At 40.5% G+C, this 22,246-nt stretch overlaps 1 protein-coding gene across 2 annotated transcripts; it reads right to left on the bottom strand.

Annotated features, from left to right (window-relative positions):
* Positions 1-536: 536 nt before the first annotated feature.
* On the bottom strand, positions 537-20,929 carry sfpq (splicing factor proline and glutamine rich). Of its 2 annotated transcripts, XR_002665069.1 has the most exons (12): positions 20,139-20,929; positions 19,306-19,497; positions 18,895-19,196; positions 18,682-18,777; positions 18,095-18,291; positions 17,875-17,959; positions 17,659-17,770; positions 17,490-17,538; positions 16,424-16,530; positions 1,471-1,519; positions 762-840; positions 537-635 (listed from the first exon to the last, which is right to left on the bottom strand). XR_002665069.1 is itself a non-coding variant. In XM_022744145.1 (10 exons), exons 1-10 carry the CDS (start codon positions 20,811-20,813, stop codon positions 13,944-13,946), a joined length of 1,926 nt encoding a protein of 641 aa, XP_022599866.1. In that variant the 5' UTR covers positions 20,814-20,929; the 3' UTR covers positions 13,572-13,943. The 2 variants fall into 2 exon arrangements, 1 of the variants encoding a protein (XP_022599866.1); XM_022744145.1 differs by lacking the exons at positions 537-635; positions 762-840; positions 1,471-1,519 and adding an exon at positions 13,572-14,054.
* Positions 20,930-22,246: the final 1,317 nt, after the last annotated feature.

The raw sequence follows: 22,246 nt of genomic DNA, 5'->3' as shown, positions 1-22,246 counted from the left end.
TGTTTGTGTATTTGGCTGCTAACAGCCTGTTCACAGCTTCAGTGTTGTGCCAGGGAGCAGTGCAGGTCAGACAACACACACCTGACCCACATTCTTCCTCCCTTGTTCTCCTGCAGATCATCTTGCTGCCTCCGGGCTGGACTTCCTCCAGGGTTGACAGCCAACTCTCAGGATACAAGTGTGATCCAGCGGCGGAAACACTGCACCTTCACCCTTAATTGTAACTGGTCTGAGGGAGCTTCAGAGCAGAGGCACTGAGGCAAGGCAGAGGCAAGGCAGAGGCAAGGCAGGCTGGAGAGAACCTGGAGCAGTTCTCATGTTTTTGATACACTACATGTTCTTTCTTAGTCTCTATATTTCACTTGGTGCAACTTAAATGTGGGTAAATATGCAAACATTATACATTCTTACAAAACTGGTCTTTCAAGCACAATACCATGTTAACTCTCAAATAAATGACTGGGTGAACATCCGCACTGTAAGAAAAACAAACAAAGAAAATTCAGGTTTATCTAAATTTATTTATTATCAAAACCTTAAAGCAAAAGTCAACATTGCATCCCCCTTCTGGCCGGCAGACTGTGCGCCCTCTGCTGGATTCCTCTGGTACTGCATCTGCATCACCACCTGCAGCTCTGCAAGGGAGTGGAGATTATGTATTTCTATGTTAAATGCGCCAGTGCAGTCTTACATACAATGTTAATGTAACAACTAATGACATTTCACATCCATGTGTGACTGATTTAGTGTAGGAAACTCACGTTGAAGTCATCCTGACATCACCACAGTGCAGTTTCTGAGTCTTGTGCAGCTCTGATATTTTATCAGTCTTCATTTTACCTACCAACAAGAACAAAAACAAGAAGTTAATCAACTGTTACACTGACACAACAAAGGCCAGGAGCTATAACAAAAACAATGAGACATCAATAAAATTTCAATCGGCAAACGATTAAATTAAATTACATGTCCAGTTACTTCATTAATAATTATTACCCAATTATAATTTTTTTAAAATTATTTTATAGTGTGCATTGCATTTATGATGAAAGTACTCCCTCCCTTTAAGTCATTCACATCCCCTGTTCAGACACATTTACATTCACAATGCTAAAATAATATGTCCACATGTGGCCTAGACCACCTAATAATAAGTAACACCAGGTCCGAACAGGGCCCGACTTTCCCAACCTCTGCTGGAGCCTTGTCAGGCCAACATTAAGTTAATGCTAAGGTGATGGTGTCAGGGATCAAATGCATGTTTTTGAATTTATGAAGGAGGTGTGTCTGAGCTAAAACATGGTGTTAAGTTGCTCTTTGAGGAACAGCTGTTACTTGTAAAAGACTAGGCACTTACAGACACACCATAGGGATTTTGTAAAAATAAATAGCATTTACAAGGTATGTTATTTAAAATTAATTTTAATCTTAGTAAGAGTTGGCCTATGTCCTAACTACTGTGGATCTTACCGTGTGTAATCGATGTGGATTCTCAGCCTCCTTCGACTGGTCGAGGCTCCTGTGGTGAGAGACAAACAATGAGAGTCTGGTAGTGAACGGCTCAGCGGGTTTCAACTGTTACTTTTCTTGTTTGTTATTAACACCATGACTGTTTTGAGGTTTTGACCTTTAAAAAGACAAAATGAGTCTGTGCATCTAGGTGTTTGTGTGTGTTTAGCATGTGCATGTTTGTGTGGGTAGTGACTGGAGATTTGAATTGTAAACACAGGTTATGATGTTATGATGTGAACATGCATTACACGTAAATAAGTTAATATGTATGTCAGTGTGAGGTGAGGTACGAATATGTAGTCTGACAAAGTTCATATACAGGAGAGTGACAGAGGCATCTCCGCACACTGAAGTAGAGTCATTTGTTGTGACACTGCAGAGGAGACGAGACAAATTCAGGACGACAACATTCAAATCTGTTGCAATCCTTTCATATCTGTTACCAAACCATGTGAAGCTGGACTTCATACTGACACATCAGGGGTGTTACTGCAAAACCCCAAAGAGCTGGGAACTGCACATAACTGGTGAGTAACCTTGTACAGAAGTGGGTTATTTTCAGTACAGACTTTGGGCTGTGCCCTTTTAGACGAGGCCGTTAGAGGCAGAAAGGGTCGTTCTGGCATCACACTCTGATGTAGGAGAAAAAAAAAGATTTTTGGCCAATCAAGATTGAGGACTGAGTTAGAAAATGGATCACAGTGCAGACAGATTCATCTCGAGAGCCTCCAGGGCTGGACTCATGGCAGTGACAACACAGTGAAGTTTCCTCATCAGAGCTCGTGAGAACCATAAAGTCCAGGTAGCACCACGGTCCTTTGCAGCTACAAGACAACTCCTACGTACAAGCAACAAAAGGAAATGGCCACAGTCATCATGTACTGTAGTTTTTCAACATGGCTGGCTGGTCACTGGCATGAAAGAGCAGGTGTAACAGACAAAGTGACAAAATATGAGTAGTACTGTACTGAGAAGAGAGAAGAAAGGAAAGCAACAGACTCCAGCGCTACTGCAAAATTTTATTCCAAGAGGGAAAACTATGTATCTTGCGTTTCCTCTGACAAACCCCTGACTGCCAGCAGCACAAGAAATAATCAGCAAGTAAAGATTAATACAGTTCTGCTGTGTGTGGTACGACTGCCTTAAAACCAACAACCATTGTTTAGATCAGGGGTTTAAGTTTAGTAACTACAGTTCCCAAAATTATTTGGGCAAGTAAACAGGAAGTATGACATTGCCATAGATTCAGAGTTACAACGCAGGCTAGAACTTGAGCTCTTGTTTACATGATGGTAAATTGGCACCATTAACGTTTGCCAAATACACTATTGGCATTTCCTGCTTACAATTCACCCATAGACCTATACTCAACTATCACAGAATTACTTTGACACTGAGGAAAACTTAAAAACATGATGATTCTCCAGCAAGTTCTGCAGTTACAATCAGTATAATTTTTTCTGTTTTCCAAGCAGCTTTATGGACATTTTATCACAATGGACGTTGAAGATGTGAAATCCTCTGGAAGCACAACTCACACTGAAGCTAAAAATGTGTATCATGCCAGTTTGTTCAGATTTGACTAAGCTAGGACTCCAAGGAGGAGTGCAGGTTTTAAACAAACAGAGACCATTGGGCACCAAGGGGTTTTGGACGCACCTTAATCGCCTCCATGAGCTGTCTGCTCAAGATGCTTACCTTAATGATAAATACAGTAACTAACTAAACTTTAAAATCACCTCTGATTTAGATATTTGCTCCATTTTAAAAGTCTGGCTTACTGTTGAACGGTGCAGTTCAGTAACTGTTAGTGGGCTGATGGTTAAAGCCATGCAACCAACTCTGTGCTTCCTCTCATTACAACACTTATCTATTGTAAACAGTGCACTGGTGTAATAGTTAGACCATAGTTAGGAAAAAAAAAGCTGGCAGTGTAGATACTTCAGGTGATAGTTATTCACAGGTTGTTAACTCGTTATTCAAATCGACAGAAGTTGTGCAAAAAAGCAAAGAACTGAGAGTGAAAAAACACATGAACTTAAGAAACCAATCATTATCAGTTTGAATTTAAATATTTCCATCCTTCAACAGAAAGATAAAGTCCACACCAAACTCCATCTACACAAACACACAGAGACAGACGTTGTGGTGTAACAATCAAAGTACAACAAACTGCACTGAATATTGGATTAAAACATGTCTGACATCCCACCCACAACAACCCAAACAGTATGTGACTTGTTTCACTTCAAAACTGCAGACGTCCCAGCCCAGTACCACAAAAATTAATGTTGATAGTTTGAGACATTTTACAGGCAGACAAAAGGAGGAGTGATAACAGTGCTGATACATTGTCTACACAACTCAGTGACAAACAAATTTTGCAAAGTTTGTATGATCTTACCATCTCTTGTTATAAATGAGCAAGGTGCAGAGTGGGACAGACAACTTTTCAAGATCTCACAGAACCAGTGCGGTTTGAAAGCATTTTGATCTAGAAAATGAACATTAGTAAACTGGAATACAAGAGCTGACCAGAACAATACATTAACACTCAGCCCAGGCATGTGGGCATTAACCTGCAGGGTAAGAAGGCCCCTGGTGCTAGCACTCACTGCTTGAGTTGGCCACACTTAAACCAATGACTGTTACCCACACATTAATTTTAACCATTTTCTGATTGTTTTCTCACTTTAAGACTGGTCTAAATTTGAATTTAGGTTTAATTAGAAGGGAAATTAGTTGGAATATCCCCAACTGAAAAAACAGCACATTATAATATTTATGAGAAACCAAGACTGGCTTTTGGCACATACGCTATTGTTTCTCAAATGTAGTTACTGAAGGAGCCTAATCAGAATCATCTCTGTACAGTGTCTTGATCTGACAAACACAAACACAGAACCACCCAAAGAGCTTTCTAACAGAATTGCAGTAGGAAAATGGACTTTGTGTCTGACTCAAACCCTTTTCTGTTTGCTGTAGTACACAACCGGTCTGTTTCCTCTGCTGATCACCAAGTTCATTGTTCAGTTGGTTTTAACACTTGCAATGCCAAAAAATAAAAACAGGATACCGTTTCTCTGGACCTCCAGAGTTTGCAAAATATGCCAAGTGTCAGGTTTCAGGACTGTGTTGCACACATCTGCGTTGTGAAACTGTGTTGAACCAGTGACTCAGCCATCCAGTCAGTTGTTTTCATGCATACATACAGAGAAGCCAAAGTACTACAACCACACACACACACACACACACACACACACACACTGCACAGGCTATAATACTTTGCTACACCCACACACAGAGAGGTTGAAGAACAGAGATCTGCACTGTGATGCCATTCTTATTAAGTGTGATGCCAGAAGCCCTGTAGATGTCACTCTGAGCAGTGACGTGGGAAACAAGAGTTACGTTATAGGAGAACTATGCATCTTGTATTATAAACATGGATGAAACACTTACCTTACTTGTTCAGCTGATCTGTGTAAGCATACCTCTGGCTGCAGTGCAAACAAGTCCAGGCTTTACTGTCCACTGACTTCTGCAGAACTATTCATCGTCATTGTAACCCAACTGCAGAGAAGAGCCTCTACTGTGGACTGGGGCAGCCTGTCTCTGACAAGCTGGCTGACAGCAGCTAACGCACCTCACATTTACCCAAAGACACGAAACACACACATACACACACACACACACACACACGCACGCACTCACACACACTCACACAACATGCCATCCTCTCTTTAACCGTAAGGTGCATGGGACTTCCTACCTCACGTAGGTCGGTGGCGCTTGTTCAGATGTTGTGGTTTTTGCCAACAGCTTTAAGGACAAGAATCTCTCAAGAGGACTAATATGAGTGAGGTGTGGCCTGGAGGCCTTTGAAGAATCTTGACTGAGAACTTGTTTTTAAATGTCAGTGTCAAAGCTTTGGGTTCAATTTTTTCTCTAATGATGCCAAGTCAAAATGCGATGGTTACAAGGAACATCCTTGTTTCAGACATCTGTAACTTAGTTACTGAGGAGTCTGGTACATGTATTGTTAAAGAATGTCAGTGTAAAAGCGTTGGTTTCAATGTTTACTCCAGTGATGCAAAATGTCAAGTCAAAATGTGTTGTGCTGGCAACAGGAGACATCATTCTGAATCTCTCTGATTTACTTTAGTCTGTTAAGTGTGCTTGGCGTTGCCTTTAAACAAATCTTGACTCAGAACTTCTATCAAAAAGTGTCAAAGCTTAGATTTCTATTTTTACTTCCATAATGCCATCACAATGTGCTCAAAAAGGGGACAGAAATCCCATTCCAGACCTCTGTAATGGTTACTGTGAGTCTGTTAAAAAGGTAGAGGCGGCGATTCCAATCTATTACACTTTGTCAGATTCGGTTAATATCTCCTCATGGTTAACTAGCGGTCCGTTCAGTGTGTGCTCTGTCCCTTCACAGCCCTGGCTCTCTAAATGGGATTTAAAGTGGTTTGGACCTGCAATCCCAGGCAATCAGCAACAGGGGGCGTTCATGCACGTGCACAGGACAAGGGAAAGAAGAGAAGAGCGGAGACGGGGGAAAGGGGGCAGTGGGAGCGAGAGATGATATTTGTGCATGCTAACAGATAGTGCTAATTTAAGGATTAACAGGGGATTGATAAAGAGCAGTCTACATTCTGTCGCTGCCAGACTGTGGAGTTTTGAATGGGACTAATTGGGACTGTAAATGAGAGACTGGTGGTGATGTTAAGGCAGGTGCATGCATGAACCTTTGCTGGAGGCGTATACTTATCACATTGGCAATATGGAGAGATGGTCAAGGAACAACTTAAGAGAAGGTCAGAAGAACCAAAATTGAAAAAGTAGTGCTATGATCAAGCAAGGGTGTTAACATTGGGGAGGCTTTCCAATGGTGGACTGCATGTCGCAGCGGGAAAGAAACCTTGGATTTATCCACTGGGACCAGCCTGCACCCTGAGTGACAGGCACACATATGGTTTTTGCCAACTGAGATCTGTCCCAGTAGTGCCGATGGCAAGTTCTACTATGGTGGAGAGACCTCCAAGAGTTAAATGATATGAAGATGGATGCAGGGTTGCTCCGTTTCTGGTTAACGAGTAAGCAACATTAGTTTTGCCATGTTTCACAGAGCCAATAGGTCAATACTCTTTGTCCCGTTGACTAATGTTTATGATAGCTCGCCCCAACTGCTTTATTGGCCAGCAGGTAACCAGACACACATAAGTGTGTTTGGTATTGTTAATTAATTGTCCACAGACATTTGGTTTACTTTTTAGTTTGCCGAGATATGCTGTTGGTGTGATGGCTATGGGAAACCGTCTCGTCCTCTGACAGTTAGCTTTGCAGCAACAACTGTAGCAACAGATTGCTATCTCCTTGTTTGCTCTGTGTCATGTTATTTTTTATTTATTTAAATTTATTTTTTCGGGTTTTTTGTGCCTTTATTGATAGTGCAGTAGAGAGAGACAGGAAATGGGGAGGCAGAGAGAGGGGTAATGACATGCAGCTAAGGGCTTGTCCGATGCAGGACTCGAACTGGGGCCAACTGCAGCGAGGACTGTAGCCTCTACACATGGGGCAGATGCTCATCCAACTGAGCTACTCGATGCCCCTGTGTCATGTTATCTGACCCTACAACGTGCAAGTAGTTTTATAGCCACAAAGCCTAAAACAAAATTAATTTGGCAGTGGGTTTATCTGGTTGGATGTATAACTTGATATGCTACTTTAAGTAGCGCAACTGTTTTAGTTACAAAGCTAAGTTCCTGTGTTTTGTTGGTATAGCTTATTAAAAACAACCTAAAAAAAAAAAAAAAAAAAAAAAAAAAAAAAAAAAAAAACTTACTCTCGCTAGTTTTTACTCCATTGTGTTTTGGATGTTTATATGCATGTCCTTTATTTGATCCATTTTATATTTTAAGGTTTGTTTTGCCTCAGCTATTAGAGAGTATCCACTGGATTGCACCATTGTTTTGCTGCTTTGGCAATGCGTGTCCATGAATTTAGGGGACGGAGTTTCTGAAGGAGCACTGAAGGGAGGGGGGTATTTGTTTTGCTGTTGAGTTCAATTATCAACAGTCTTTCTCCAGCATCGCATACTCCACGCAAGTGCGCTTGGTGCTGCATTTACATAAATTGTGGCTAAGAACTTTGCTTACAAATCGCCAGTGTCTGAGTTTTCCATATTTAGTTAAATCTAGTCAAAAAATGTCCAGACATCACTTTCCCAAACCTTTGCAATACATTATTGTGCAGTCTGAAGTGTGCTTGCTGGCACCTTTAAACAAATCCTGACTATGACCTTCTCATAAAAACTGTCAGTGTCAGAGCTTTGGATACTAAAGCCCCTTTCAGACATGGTCTACAGAACATTACTGGCTTTGTCATGTCGTTAAAGTGACAACTTTGTGTCATTCAGACACCGGTGAATTTTTTGCTAATGTTCACTATGGTTTTATTTAGTCATGACCGTTACTGAAAGAGCCATGATCAATCTGCAATATTTGGCATCCAACACATGAGATTAGACAGTACAGACTGGTTGTATGTACTGCTTATCTTGCCCTTGGTACAAAAGGAGAATGGCTCTTTGATCTTGGCGTCGCAATTTTTGCAAAATGTTTTTGTTTGTGTTGTTATCTAAAAAGACATCAATGACAATCCTTCTTTGCAGTCAAACCTGCTGCTTCCAAGTTATGTTTTGGATTAGGTTATGGCTTTTTAGGCATCACTTCCTTGGCTGTTGTGACTGGTACACACAATGCGCAAGCTTATCCTTCAATGTGACTGCATTCATTCAGATTAGTTCTAGGTTGAAAGGAAAACAGAAATGTTACGGTGTCCAAACTGGTAAAATTGCCATCATTACTGTTATAGAACAGTGACCATGGTGCTTCTTCAGAAATGAGACCAACATGGTAAATTGCCATTAGATTCTGTCTGAAAGGGGCTTATTTTTACACCAATATTGCAAAGTCAAAATGTGCTGGCAGTAAGGGACATCCCTGTTCTGAACTTCAGTTCGATCTTCTTCACTTGTGCAGGAAGAATGACCAAATGTTAAAAATCTTACAACTTCCCAAGTTGCAGTCCAAGCCATAGAGCCACTGCCTATCACGAATTGTTAATTTCTCAAAAACAGATCCTATATGGTCCTTGAGAGTAATAGTTGTTCATTCTTATATCTGCTATGAAAGAAGCGACAAATCTTCAGCTGCTAATTCTTTGGTTACCACTGACTTTGAATTTCTTGGTATGGAAACTTCCTTCTCATAGTCCAACACCTTTAAAGATGGTCAAACCTGTTAAAGAAAAACAAATGGTACACAACACCAACATACAGACATAACATTACACGTTTTAAAATTTACACTTCAGTCCAATTGTATTACCAAATCCGCCTGAGTATTTGTCGTCCTGTTTTGTTGGATGTTCAAATGCTGTGTGGAGAAGGAAAACTGATTAAATTGTTTTTTACACTAGCAAAACCCTAAATTAACCTGATATCAATTAGAAATAAAAAACCTAATTTAAAATGTTTATTTAACATTTTACTATACACAAAATTATATTACAGAAGTCATATGACGTCTACATTTTTCAGACTTATGGTACTAGAAAAAAGGGTTATTATCTTAAGTTCAAAGTAATGAGTATCATTTACTTTTTCCCTCTAATTTTCCCTTTGTGATCAAGAGGATCGCTTCAAGGGAATATATTTTAATTAAATAGAAAAGTAAAAAATCCAAATGCTGTCCATAAAGTTGGCCACCAGACAGTTCCTTAAAAAAAAAATCTATTCAGAAGAGTCATAAAGCTTATGCAGTGATTGGGCTAAAAAATTTCCTTGTCCATCTCGATTATGTGAGAAAATACTCCTAAAGGAATTAAGCATCAACACTCATGGCTCCTCATCCAACACTTTCTCATTAATTCTCGATTACATTATTTTAAGAACAAAATTGGTCACCTAGAAAATAAACATATCTTACTAGAGGCCATCTACAGAATATCAAGTCTGGAATAACCCTCATGATCATGGGTAATAAAAATCCCCAGTAGGCAGTTATAGTGTTGCACAAATAGTTTTAGGAGGAGATCTGAAAAATAACAAATACACTGGCACTTGTCTACAAACAGCTGCTGTAAACAGGAGCCAGAAGAAGATTTGCACCTGTAACTACAGAAACTGAGTCTATTCCCAGAGGGTTTATGAAAGTAATGACTCAAGTCTGCAAAGAAATAATATTAACAGAAATACAAAGTGTTAGAATTTACTTATCCATATCATTTGATAAAAGATGTAAATACTCACGTTTTAGACACAAGAGCAGAATATAATTCTCTACAAACCAGGTTCAAACATTTGGGAATCTGATATCACCAAAATCTATTAAGTTGCAACTTTAAGTCAACTGTGTTCCAAACAATCGAAGGTTTACCGGAGCAATTGTTCTATCTATAGGTTTCACAGGAATTTGTTGTGCAGTGTGAATGCCACATGGCAGAATCTGCATTGTAATCCGAGTTTCGAACTGTACTACACTGATCCAAGAGTCCAAATGTGTTGATGACAAATGGCTTCCTTGCTCCAAACTTCTGTGCATAGTTCCTTTGTAATGTTTGCACAGTGCCAGCTGAATCTTGCTAAATCACACAAGTCCAGTGTTTAGGTTGTTTTGCTCAAGTATTCATGAGTCCACGCTACACAGCCACAAATTCCTCCACAGTCCACAATCTTTAAAGCTGGTCAAACCTGTTAAAGAAAAAATGTACATAACACAAACACACGTAACATTTCAGGTGTACACTCCATGATATCCAACAGTATTACGGAATCCTCCCAAATATCTGTAGTCTTCTGTTTAGAAGCTATTACAGATGTGTTTTGCAGGGTTCTCAGCTGCTACCTGAGATACTTTTTATAAGCAAGTAAAAATTCTTAAATATCTTTTATAGTTATTGTGCAGGGTGCATTATCATTCTTTACACAACAAGAACACCTCAAATAAATCTAGAGGCTCTTGATGTCTTGGCAGTGTTGAGCTATTTGACAAACTGCTATAAGATGCACTGTCGTCCTGCTACAGGTCCAAATGTCAGCCATTGGACAGTTAACAAAAGAGGTGTGACGCAAGTGACTCCAAACTTAGGGTGGAAAGCCACTTACAGTTCATCTTGAGAATGAGTTAAAGAATGGCATGAGGAAAAGTATGGCAAAGGTTTAAGGATTGAAAACAAATGTCAGTAGCCAACAACAGAAGCCATAATGAAGTAATGTAACTGTCCACAAAACCGTAGTCAAGTTCTGCAGACTATGACTGGCTCACGAAGTGCATTTAAATGTAATAAATAAAAGGTACATGAAATGTGCTTCGTCTCATACTTACACCGACTGTTTCAGTCCAACCCCACCTACTTTGTAACTATGAAAAATGCTTGCTAAGACAAGTCAGTGAACGGAGGCGGGTGTCCATCTGATGCCAAAGTGATGTTGTAATCCCTCTAAATAGGTACTGACATTGTTACTTAGGGAGGGACCAGAGTGGGCTGCAAAGTGAATTTCAAACGCAAAGTGACATTATCAAGGAGCGTTAAAACTTCAATCTGCTGTGGATGTACAGAGTTTGACACTAGAAGACCATTTCCACGTTCATCTGCTGAAGAGGGAAGTTTCTGAGTATTTTGTGACATCACAGCCAGTGTGGAAACAAATGGTAGTCCAAAATACGAGTCCAGAGTACATACGATAAACAGACTTTTCAGTGAAATAGGAGACATCTTGTGTCTTCGTAATTAAATCATGTTAATGATGATCATCATGATGCCTGGTTAGAAGGCAGACAGTGCTGGTAAGCAATTATTGTGTTACCCAGACTCTGAAAACTATTAAATCATTTTCTTTTGATACAGTTTGTTGGCTCCTGCTACTTGTTATATTTCCGAAGATGACATTAATGCTACTATTTAGACACATTCAAATGTAAACCAGTTCATGATTAGAGGCAAATGTATCCATTGTCCAAGGTCCAAAAATGAGTCAAAAGCAGAACTAGAGGAAAAAATGAATGAAAGCACTGTCCTCAGCTGTGCCAAGTTACATACTGGGGATTGTCTATTACCAACAGTAACTACATAATGCTGGTTTATGCCATTATCTTTTAAGAATGAATCTCTGTAACATAATATACATGAAAAAATAATTCAGTTTAAAAGCTTATTAGACTATTTATCCATTAAAAAACTGATCAGACATCTTTCTGTGAACTGTCGGGATGTAAAAGGAAATCCACAAACTTGAGAAAGTGAAGCATCAGCAGGTCTCGACAGTGACAAGTGGAAAAGGGGCAACCGAGACAGGCTGTAAATTCCAGTATGAGCTTCATCCATGCAATTCAGCTTGCATCTAACTCCTGTACTCCACAGGGGTGTGGGGCATAAATATACCTAATAAATCTGAAAGCTAGTGCGTTGAGACTCTGGAAGAAGGACCTGGACCTTAAGAACTCTTCTTGTCAGAGAAGTACTGCTTATGCAGGTTTAGGATTTTTATTCTTTGTTTTAAAAAAAAATAAAAAAAAATAAAACATTGCCCACTGACTTTTGTATGTTACACAATAGTCTACAAGACAAGAAGTAAAAATTATTTGTCACTTTGACCCCTGTCTGAGGGGGTGAGCTCTTTCTTACAAGTAAGAACTGACATTTTCATCCACAGACAGAACTGTAATACATATTTGTTTTAGTTTGTGGTGGTTGTCATGATCTCACACCTGAGCACTACATATGATTACACACATCTAACTTAGATCCTTGCCAGTCCTGCAAAGGTAAATAGCGTGACTATGGACTTAGATCCAGAAACAAGTTTAAGCCAGTTCCTTCAGCAAAGACTGTGTTCAACTCTGTAGAGCTGTGTAGTCCCCAGAAGTCCACAACTAAAAAGACTACGTTTACATGCAGGTCTGTGAAGGAGAATCTGCCAATCTCACTGGACAAACTGCTTTCTAATTAACATCTACACAGCTGTTGTTTATACTGTAGCCAACTGAAGGAATGACATTATGGTCATCTTATTTACTTAACAACACCTGCCACCACACAAGTAATGTAAATAACAAAAGTGAGTTGAAACACTTGTGTTCAACAACACATGATTAAAAGAAATACAAAAAAACCCAACCAGGCCACTGATAAAGTAGCCCAGTGGCAAGAGGGTTGTCAATTTAAAAACAAAATCCAGCCTCTGAGAAGGGGGCAACACTAACTGTAGGTGCAGTTTCTTTCAATATACTGGACTGCATGTAAACGTAGTCAATAATCCCAGGCTCAAAAACATGCACACAAGACACACTAATTGTGTGTCAGTGACAGGCTGAGAATGTGATACGAGCAGAATGTGTTCGTAAGGACCACTTGATAAACCTACAACCACACACTTCACCACAGGCTGTCTTAAAGGTTCTATGTGTAGTATTTCTGCTTTCCTGAAGCACGGCTGCAAAAACAGAGTTACTTCATGAAACATGGTCAACAACTTTTCTCTCTCACACCGAGTGCAGTGTTTGAATGGAAGCACAAAGTTGCATTTTAATAATAAAAAATAAACTGAGCCTCCTGTACAATACAGTCGTTAAGTGCTGGGTGCTGTCTGATCTATAGACATCTGCGCAGATGCTAAATGTCTTACCAGTGCCATTCTGCACTGTTTATGTCTCTGCTTAATTACCTCTTTGGAATATAATAAACTTATAAAGTTTTTTAATTGAGGGTACTGGTTGTAACTAGTGTCGGCTAGTTGACTTAATTTGATTGGAAGAAAATAAAAGGAAGAGATGGAGCATTTAAAGTGAGCATCCACTTCAGGCAAAAATTGCATTATATGCATCACTGAAGAAAAAAGGTCAGGATTGTGGCAGAGATAACACATAGACCCTTTAAGACCTGATGTGGCGGATGTATCCACATCATTTCATTTGAGCAAACAACCACCTGGTTTGCTTTTAGAACCTAAGGTTTGTTTTCGACTTTTAGGAATAAATGTTAAAGGTTTGTCCTGATGGAACCAATTTATCTTTATTATAGTACATGCTTTGACTGCAAATGTATGGCACAAAACACAGCCATAGAAAGTTGAGAAAAATGTTACAATCATCACTTCACGACGACTCACAGAGCATAATACATCTAGAAAAGAAAATCGTACATGGGTCAGAAAGAACTAACCGGTCAGTTGATGACCTACCTTTCCATACTACTGACAATACAAAATAAAAAATGAAAATATTGACTTTGTCATAAAATGAGCAAATTGTCAGGCTAAAATGTAGCAACAATTTAAACTTAAATACAGGAAATACGACTCAACATGTTCGTTTTGGAGAATCTATACAAATGTTGCTGCTGGGAGCATCAAAGAGCAGCATTTAAAAACGGGGTTTCTTAGTAGGACCATCAAACTCCTCACGGACCCTGCCATAACCAGGGTTACCAGGACCCATCCCCCTAGGACCACCCTGGGCAAAGCGCTCATTGCGCTGTGGGGGTCAATTTGCCACGGAGGTGGATAGAAAGGTGGGGGAATAAGGTATGGGAGTGGGTCAGTGCGCAAGCACACAGTTCATGTCCATATGGAGGTGTACAAAAAGGTATGGAAATAGAGGTGATTTTTTTTTTTATATCATGAGCAGATTTACAAAACAACCAGCAGGAGACACATCCGAAGAAACCGTTCGTTCCAATATGAAGGTCCACAGGTGCCACAGGTTACATACGGAAAAGGAAGAGAGGGTAATGCTTTCGTTAGTCAGTGCCTACCTAGTATGGTCTCTCCAGTGCATGCCAACACTACAGTCCTTACTGGTCATCAGGTGGAGCATTTCATAAATGCTGACCATGTTCAACACTTCATCTTCATGGTCATTAAATACGGCAACAGATAAATGTCCAAACCTCGATAGAGGTATTTGCTAAATATATATTATTTATATATGTAGAAATATATAGATTATAGATAAATGATGAAGACAAATAGAAGCATTTTTTCATTACGTTTTTTTAGCGTAATTCATGTTTCCTTTGAATTTTAGGGGAAACAAAACTATGAAGTTAGGTGCCACCATAACAAACTCTGAAATAAATGAGTTCATAAGTTTCCAGAACAGACCTGGCACCACAGGGATAAAAGGTAAATGCTTAACTAATGGTCCCATATGTGACCAGAATCTCAAGTACAGGGACTACATCAGAAATATATACGTAGAATATTGGCACAATAAAATGTCAATATTGCACAAGAAATTCAGCTCAACCATTTTTCTAACAAAAAACAATTTGTTCATCAATATGCACTTTATATGTCAGTTCAGACAAGTTCTGTGGAACTAGAACAGAGTGAGAAGGAGTGAATGACTGAGGAGCCAAAATCCAAGAGAGGAGTTAGGCTTCAATTTACAACATGAGGTTTCAATGGATCAATTAAACTAAGAAAAGAACATAGAATGTGTACGACTGTAGAATATGAATGTATGGAACTGGAAATGTTCAGCCACATCATTATCAGATACTTTTACTGGGCTTCACTTTCAGGTGCGACTATAAAATCGCAGTGTGTCAAGATGCACACTTCATGCAACTGAATAATTTGTGAAACTGTTATATTGCCGTCAACATTGCTGAGAAGCTTGAACCTGAAAACCAAGTCTATATAAATCCATAACAAATTCTTTTCAAAAATCACTTTAAAAGGAATATTGTGCTTTAAATCCAAAGCAACACTAAAGAATTAAGCCAAATGTATATTAGCATGAGCCTGCTATGTCAGAAACTCCAAATGTATAGCACACTATCTTTCAAATACAAAACCTAGTTCAATACGTTGTAGCATATATAAGCTTTTATATAGAAAAAGGTTGTTATGAAGTTTTCTGGAAATGCTTTTCATTCAGGCACCATGATGTTAACAAGCATTTAGTCGCTCTTACGGTCGACTGTAACACAAGAATAAACCTAACATTGGTGCTACAATTCTGTCCAGAAGCACAGATCTCTGGCTTGGTCCACTATTCACCAATATCATCCTAAACACACAGTCACAAGGCTATGCCTGCCCCCATCAAGTAATCCTGCTGTAATATGCAATTTGGACTATTTTGTTTAAGATGAATGTCTTATACCATCAGCTTGCACTAAAACCTTTATAAATGCTCAGTTACAAAAAAGAGGTTGATGAGAAGGTTTAAGTTGCTGGTCCTGAAGAGGAACTACACCCCTGCTGCAGTTCTCTGTCTTCTTTACACAGGATTTCACACTGCCACCCAAAAATACACGTAGCCGTTCATATACAACTTAATTTCTCATCATGACACACGAAAACTGCTAGCACAGTATGAAAAAAGGGATTTAAAACTGGATAAGCACACTGTCAACAGTTGAGGGAAAAACACTGGTAGATGCCATTCTGCTTCCGGTCAAGAAGAAGTGCCTGTCCAGCTCACATGAGACAGGGCTTGCAATGCCAGTCCACTACACAAACACTGCGATAAAAGTGAGAAGAGCCACTGAAGTCTGTCTACAGCTGTTAGAGAGCACACTGGAGAGCAGTTTCTTTGGATTTAGTGCAGGCTGACGGTTTCATTGCTGGAACGCAGTAAGACTTGGGTGAAGATAACTGAGGGGGCTTGGCTTGCCATTGAAAAAAACCCTATCAAGCAGGCAGCGTATCTGTCACATTCAACAACCGGCAAGCCACCCGGAAACGGCTGTGAGACAAATCATTCATATTCTCCCATCCTGCTCGGCCAGCTGGCTTTTCTATTTAAAATCAGCTGGTAGGCTTTCCAACACAAAGGAAAGCCAAGCACAAACTACATCAACTACTGATCTTCCCAAAAGTGGGATACGTTACCATTTCGTTGCCCATCAAGCCTCCTGAGGATGGTCCCATTCCCTGCTGTCCCTCAAAGCCCATTCCACCCATGGGGAACTTCTGGTTGGATGCACCAAAGGGCATATCTGACAGAAACAACATAACAAGTCAAGTAGATATACTGCATGTCAGACAAACCCCTGATGGAGCCTCTTGATAGCTGTATATTAAAGATGAAACGGTCACCGGTTTCACACTATATCACGGTAGAAATGCCTGGTGGTTAGCATTACCGTTTAAATTTGAATTATCATTATAACCGTGGTTAATTATTGTGGTTAACTGGACTCACGTTAGGTTCTGTACGGCATCAACCATCAACAGTCACCCAGGCGCATGTTAGGTAAGCAACGTGGGTTATGTGTCAGTCAAAACATGGCATAAGGCAGTGACAGCGCTGCTCTGGAGATTTTTCACCCCTCTAAAAACTTTACACAACTTTGTTTGGAGTGATGTCACATGACCAGAGTGCACACACAGACTCAGGAGAGAGACAGTGAGCTATAGCCACTGAGCCTCCGTGTGAGATGCTCTTGTCGGTGATTGTGTGATTTTAAAAAGGGCTGCAGCTCACTGTCATCCCCGAGCACAGCATGGCTGCGATGTTTCTGGTTTAACAGCACCATGTTGGACAGGTGACAGGTGTGTCTACCGTCTGTGTCTGAAAGACGTCAAAGCAGGGGGAAAATTGCTATTCCCTTATTTACAGAATTAGCTGACGCCGATAGGTGTGTATTTATAAGCAAACAGTCACTTGGTGAAATGATTTCAGGTTGTTTTATTACCTTTTGAACATTTTCAGCACATTTTAACAATACCGTGAAAATACTGATAACCGTGATGATATTGGTCTCTATAATCATAATACTAAATTTCTATACTGTTTCATTTCTACTGTATATATGTCATATATCAGTGTGTCATTTCAAAGGCCTGTAAATAGGAATCACTGATGTATATGGGATGGTTAATACATAGCATTGTTAGTTTTTTTCTGTCTTCATCATAAGCCCAAGAAAACAATAGAGAAAAATAGATAACTTACCTCCCATGCCCATAGCTCCGCCGGCACCCATTCTCATTTCCCTGTCCCTCTGTAACAAAAGACAAAAACAAGAGAATAATGAATTAACCAATAAAATTCTGATGAAGTATCTCACATCATTACACATATGTACTTTTTTATATTCTTATAGTGTTGAAGTTTAACTCACATCCATGAAGTTGCCCATCCTGTAGTTCTCCTCACGCTGACGGCGCATCTGTTCTTCCATCTCCCTCTTACGAAGCATCTCCTCCTCCCTCCTGCGTCGCTCTTCTTCTTGTCTGTTCAAAAACACAAAACATTCAGTCACATGATCCAGGTTGAGATCCAATCTGATCTAATCTAATTTTGACTTGAGGCTTTGAGAATTCTAACATACAAATACCTGAGCTGCATCTCCTTCCTCTTTTGCATTTCCTGACTGTGCAGCTCCTCCATGCGCCGCAGTTCCTCCTGTCGCCTCAGCAAATCTGCAAGGACACATGAAACCAACTAATTTAATAGTAGTTCTTCATCAATGAGCTACTCCACATTCTATGACTGAATCTTTCCTGGTGATATGGACTTATTTTCTTTTTACTGAACAACACTACCACTATACTTGCCTTGTCGGAGTAGATTGGCCTGGTGCTCGTGGTAAGCGTCCTCCATCTCACTCTCTAGCTTCTCACGGGCCTCCCGCATGTTCTTCTCCACCTGCTGCCTCTGCTGCTTCTCCATTTCGTCGAGCGACTTCCACCGCTTAGAGTACTCAAACTCAAAAGTGCCTGGACGAGCGAAGCGTGGAGGTTCCTCCCGCTCTCTGTAGATACAAGACACAATACATGAAGCTTTATTACATGCAGTTTTTCCCCCGTGAGCATTAAAGGCACAGAATGAGTCGGCTGGGTGGAGTCGTGACAGATGAAATAGATAGAATAAATATAGATGTATTGATATCAGTGTTCATTGTCAGGCATGGTACTACCCCCTACTGCGCTTGACTCAAACATCAACATCTGCCACTCCACATAGAATATTGATCTCTAACAGCTGCAATCCCTGAACCACCCCACCCTCCCCCGCCAACCACATCACACCATCTGCTTCTCACAAAACAATGACTTGGAGAAGCATTGAGTGAGAATGAAGACTGTATTCAATTCAAAACCAAAATAGTTATATTTAAATTATATGGCAGTGAAATGCTTACGCTTGATATCTGGGGTTTTTCTGTGCCAATTTCTCTGGAAGACCATCTTCATCATCAAACTGTTCCAGAGGCTCAACAATAACAGGCCTTGGTGACCTAACAGGGGTGAAAAAAACAGACAAATAAGCAAGGGTTTCAAGCATAACCATAGACATTTATTGGAACATTATGTACAATGCAAAACTGTGCTTTTTGAACTTTATCTTTACTTACGTGGTGAGCAGGAAAACGCCCTCATTGCACCGGTCTAGGGCCTTTCTGGCTGCAGGTTTGGAGGCAAACTCAACAATGCCCTTGCCTGTGGAACGCCCACGATCATCTACAATGACAATGGCCCTCTCCACCATTCCAAACTGTGAGAAAGCTTCTTCTAGGAGCTCATTGGAGACGAATGGTGAGAGGTTCTTTACAGACAAGGCTGCAGAGTGTGTGGCGAACCGGACACGCAGAGGTCTACCTCTCATTGGCGTGTCATCCAGCTCTGCCTTTGCTATCTCTGCAAGTGCACGAGACTCCTGCAAGAAAATGTACCATGTATTTGTCTTAATCCCAACATTGTTATAGTATTATTGCAGTATTTATCAGCACCATGAGTACATTATATTTAAAAATGAGATGTCTTACCAATCGGATGAAACCAAAGCCTTTGCCTTTATTGATGAAGACTTCACTGGGCTCTCCATATTTAGCAAAGAGCTTTTTAAAATGCTCCTCTGTGATGTCGCTGGGCAGGTTACCAATGAACAGGCGACACCGCTGTGTGTATGTCTTCTCACCGGGTTTCAGCAGCATGGACAGCGTTGCTCTAAACCCCTCCTGATTGACAATTACAATATGGATTAAAACTCTCAAGTGGTAAACTAAAATCATACATATCATCATACAATCGTACAGGAAACTCGCGTGCAGAAAATTCACTTAAGAAAATAAGTTCAAATACTTCAACTAGTTGTATGTATAACATGCTAACGTTCATTCATGTCACCATCCAACCGCCCATCCCCCATACACTGTACATGCTCGGAGACGAAAACAAACTTGACCTATATTTTCTGGAGTTAATTTAAGGCATGCTAGAGTACGCGACATTAATGGAGTATTTAAGTAAAATTTGTCGTGAACTTAACATTGTTTGGGTGTCCAGTTTTTGTTACCCGAAGCAGAATTGGCATTTATATAACTGTAAGGACTTTGGACAAGATGGCGGACGACTAAAGCGACTAAATTATAGTGCGCGCGATTTCCATCACGGCTTGTACCGTCATAGGTTGTAGCAGGCGGCTGAGCTAAAAATACGTTATCATGGCGAGAATGCAACATAACTCCACCCACTCGGGCTGGACAACATCTCAAATCGAACGCACTCTTAGCCGTGCTGACTGAGCTAGCACAAGCTAACAACAATGACCATTGACGCCATTAACGCCGGTAGAAAATGTTACAAAGACACTACCGACCTGTGCCTGACCCTCGTCTGACTCTGGTTTAACTGTGTTCATGGCCTTTTTCTCTGGTTCCTCTTTAGGCTTCATGGCGCCAGGCCCTGTCCTCTGGCCTTGTTGGAAGCCTGTCTTCTGGCCTTGTTGGAGACCTGTCTTCTGGCCTTGTTGGGGGCCTGTCTTCTGGCCCTGCTGTGGCCCGGCCTTTGGGCTCGGGTGTGGGGGCTGCTTTTGCTGCTGTCCGTTAGCGTTTCCTACCGGTGACTTCAGCTGCTGGTTCTGATTCTTGTTTGCCTGATTCGGTTGAGGGGAGGTCATGTTAGGTTTCGGCGGTGGGGACTGAATCTTCGGTTGAGGCGCTGGAGTTGTCGGTTTCTGTTGCTGTACCGGTTTCTGTTGCTGCTGCATCGGGCCCTTCATCGTGAGAGCGGGGCCGGGGCTCGGTGGAGGAATGATAGGCAACGACTGGGTCTGTTGTGGCTTATGGGGAGTCGTCTGTGGTCCCTGATTAGGCGGTTTGTTGAAGTTATTATTTGGTCCCCTCCGATTTTGGTTCTGATTTTGAAATGGATGATTCCTGAAATTCGGGTTTCCCATTACTCCACCCCGCATCGGGCCGCCAGGCCCACCGCCTCTGCGTTGTTGGAAATGATTCATCCCAAGTCCGCCGCGATTATTGTTAAATCGAGACATTGATTCTTATTTTAGCGAAAACTATTATTAAAATATCAAATACGTTATAGGTCTGCTGCGTCGCAATCACCTCCTGCCGGTGTTTGCAGGTCGAACTTCTCAAAATGGCGACTAACGGTTGAGTAGAAAAGGGTCTTTCTTTCTCCGACACAGTAAGAACCTCCCTGCCGCGTTCATTGGTCCGCTCCTCGGCAGGAGGAGTCACAAGAGCCGGGCAGCCATTCTGTGCAACCCTATTCGCTTTTAATTTTAAATGGGAGTGGGCGACGGCAGAAAATTTGTTTCCACCCGTCACCAAATAATATCAGATTATATAGATATTTACAGTAACTACAGTGACATGGTCAGATTAACCCCCCTGTTGTTGGGTCCCTATTGACCTCCAATGTACGACACAGTTTCATTATTTCTCTAGGCACCCAGAAACCAACCAGCACTCTGAGCTGCAGTGATTTATTGTTTAATGCCAAACATTCACTGGTACCAAACCTGGGAAATATAATTGCCCACTTTTGTATGATAGTAAACTCGAAAATACAAGTGACAAGCATCAGAATAACATTACATGGGCTAAATGGAATAGTGATGGCTCTTTTTTTGTACACACTAAACAATGAATCATTAAAGAAAATAATAGTCTAATCTATTGATAATGAAAGTGATTGCAGCCTTAAAGTTCTGGATGATGGCAGATAATATTTTCAGTGAATCAAATTATGTAGACAGAAATAACATGGAGTAAATCCGGGGCTTTTGGGGTTCCTGGGCAGTTGCTTGCTTTGCCCAGCTGGTGCTCCATCCTTGGTCAATGGTACTGATGCCTGCCTCAACTTTTTGTGAAAGGACATGATTTTACAGATTTCAAACTTCCAAATTGAGTAATTTGGAAATTCATTGTTGGTGCATTCTGACCATTTCTTCAAAGTTTATCTTCACTAAAGATCAAATTTGAAAAATCTGAATGAACTACATTAAACTCCCTATTCCATCAAAAGCTGAAAAAGTTAACTTTAAAACTTTCTCAGGAATATTTTCATAATTATTAAGCAGCGATTTGGGCTGAACTGTAACCGCTGCACTCTCCGTGATGAAAACAGTCAACAAGTCATTTGTTTTATGACTGTATGTATAGTAAGATGTTTTGGGATGATGTTCATCTCTGGCTGTTTTCTAAGATACTTGGTTGATTTTTACAAGGGAAGATAGAATTTTTGGTATCATCTTAAAAGACAAACAACATACTAGTCCTTAGTACCACTGTCACACTTCAATCAAGATTCAGGAAAACTGAACATCCTTTTCAACTTTATTTATGAATTCGATCAATTCCTTTCATCAATAGACATTATGGCAAAAAAAGCCAAAAAAATGGCTTCACAGCAATTTCTCTGTTATTTAATGATACGATGTTGAAGTGGAACTAAAGAACTACT

Source organism: Seriola dumerili, unplaced genomic scaffold (genome assembly GCF_002260705.1).
Source record: "Seriola dumerili isolate Sdu_G_001 unplaced genomic scaffold, Sdu_1.0 BDQW01000078.1, whole genome shotgun sequence".
In the NCBI taxonomy this organism is placed as follows: Eukaryota; Metazoa; Chordata; class Actinopteri; order Carangiformes; family Carangidae; genus Seriola; species Seriola dumerili.
The sequence above is the reverse complement of the archived record's forward strand: the minus strand, read 5'-3'. Positions and strand labels throughout refer to the sequence as shown.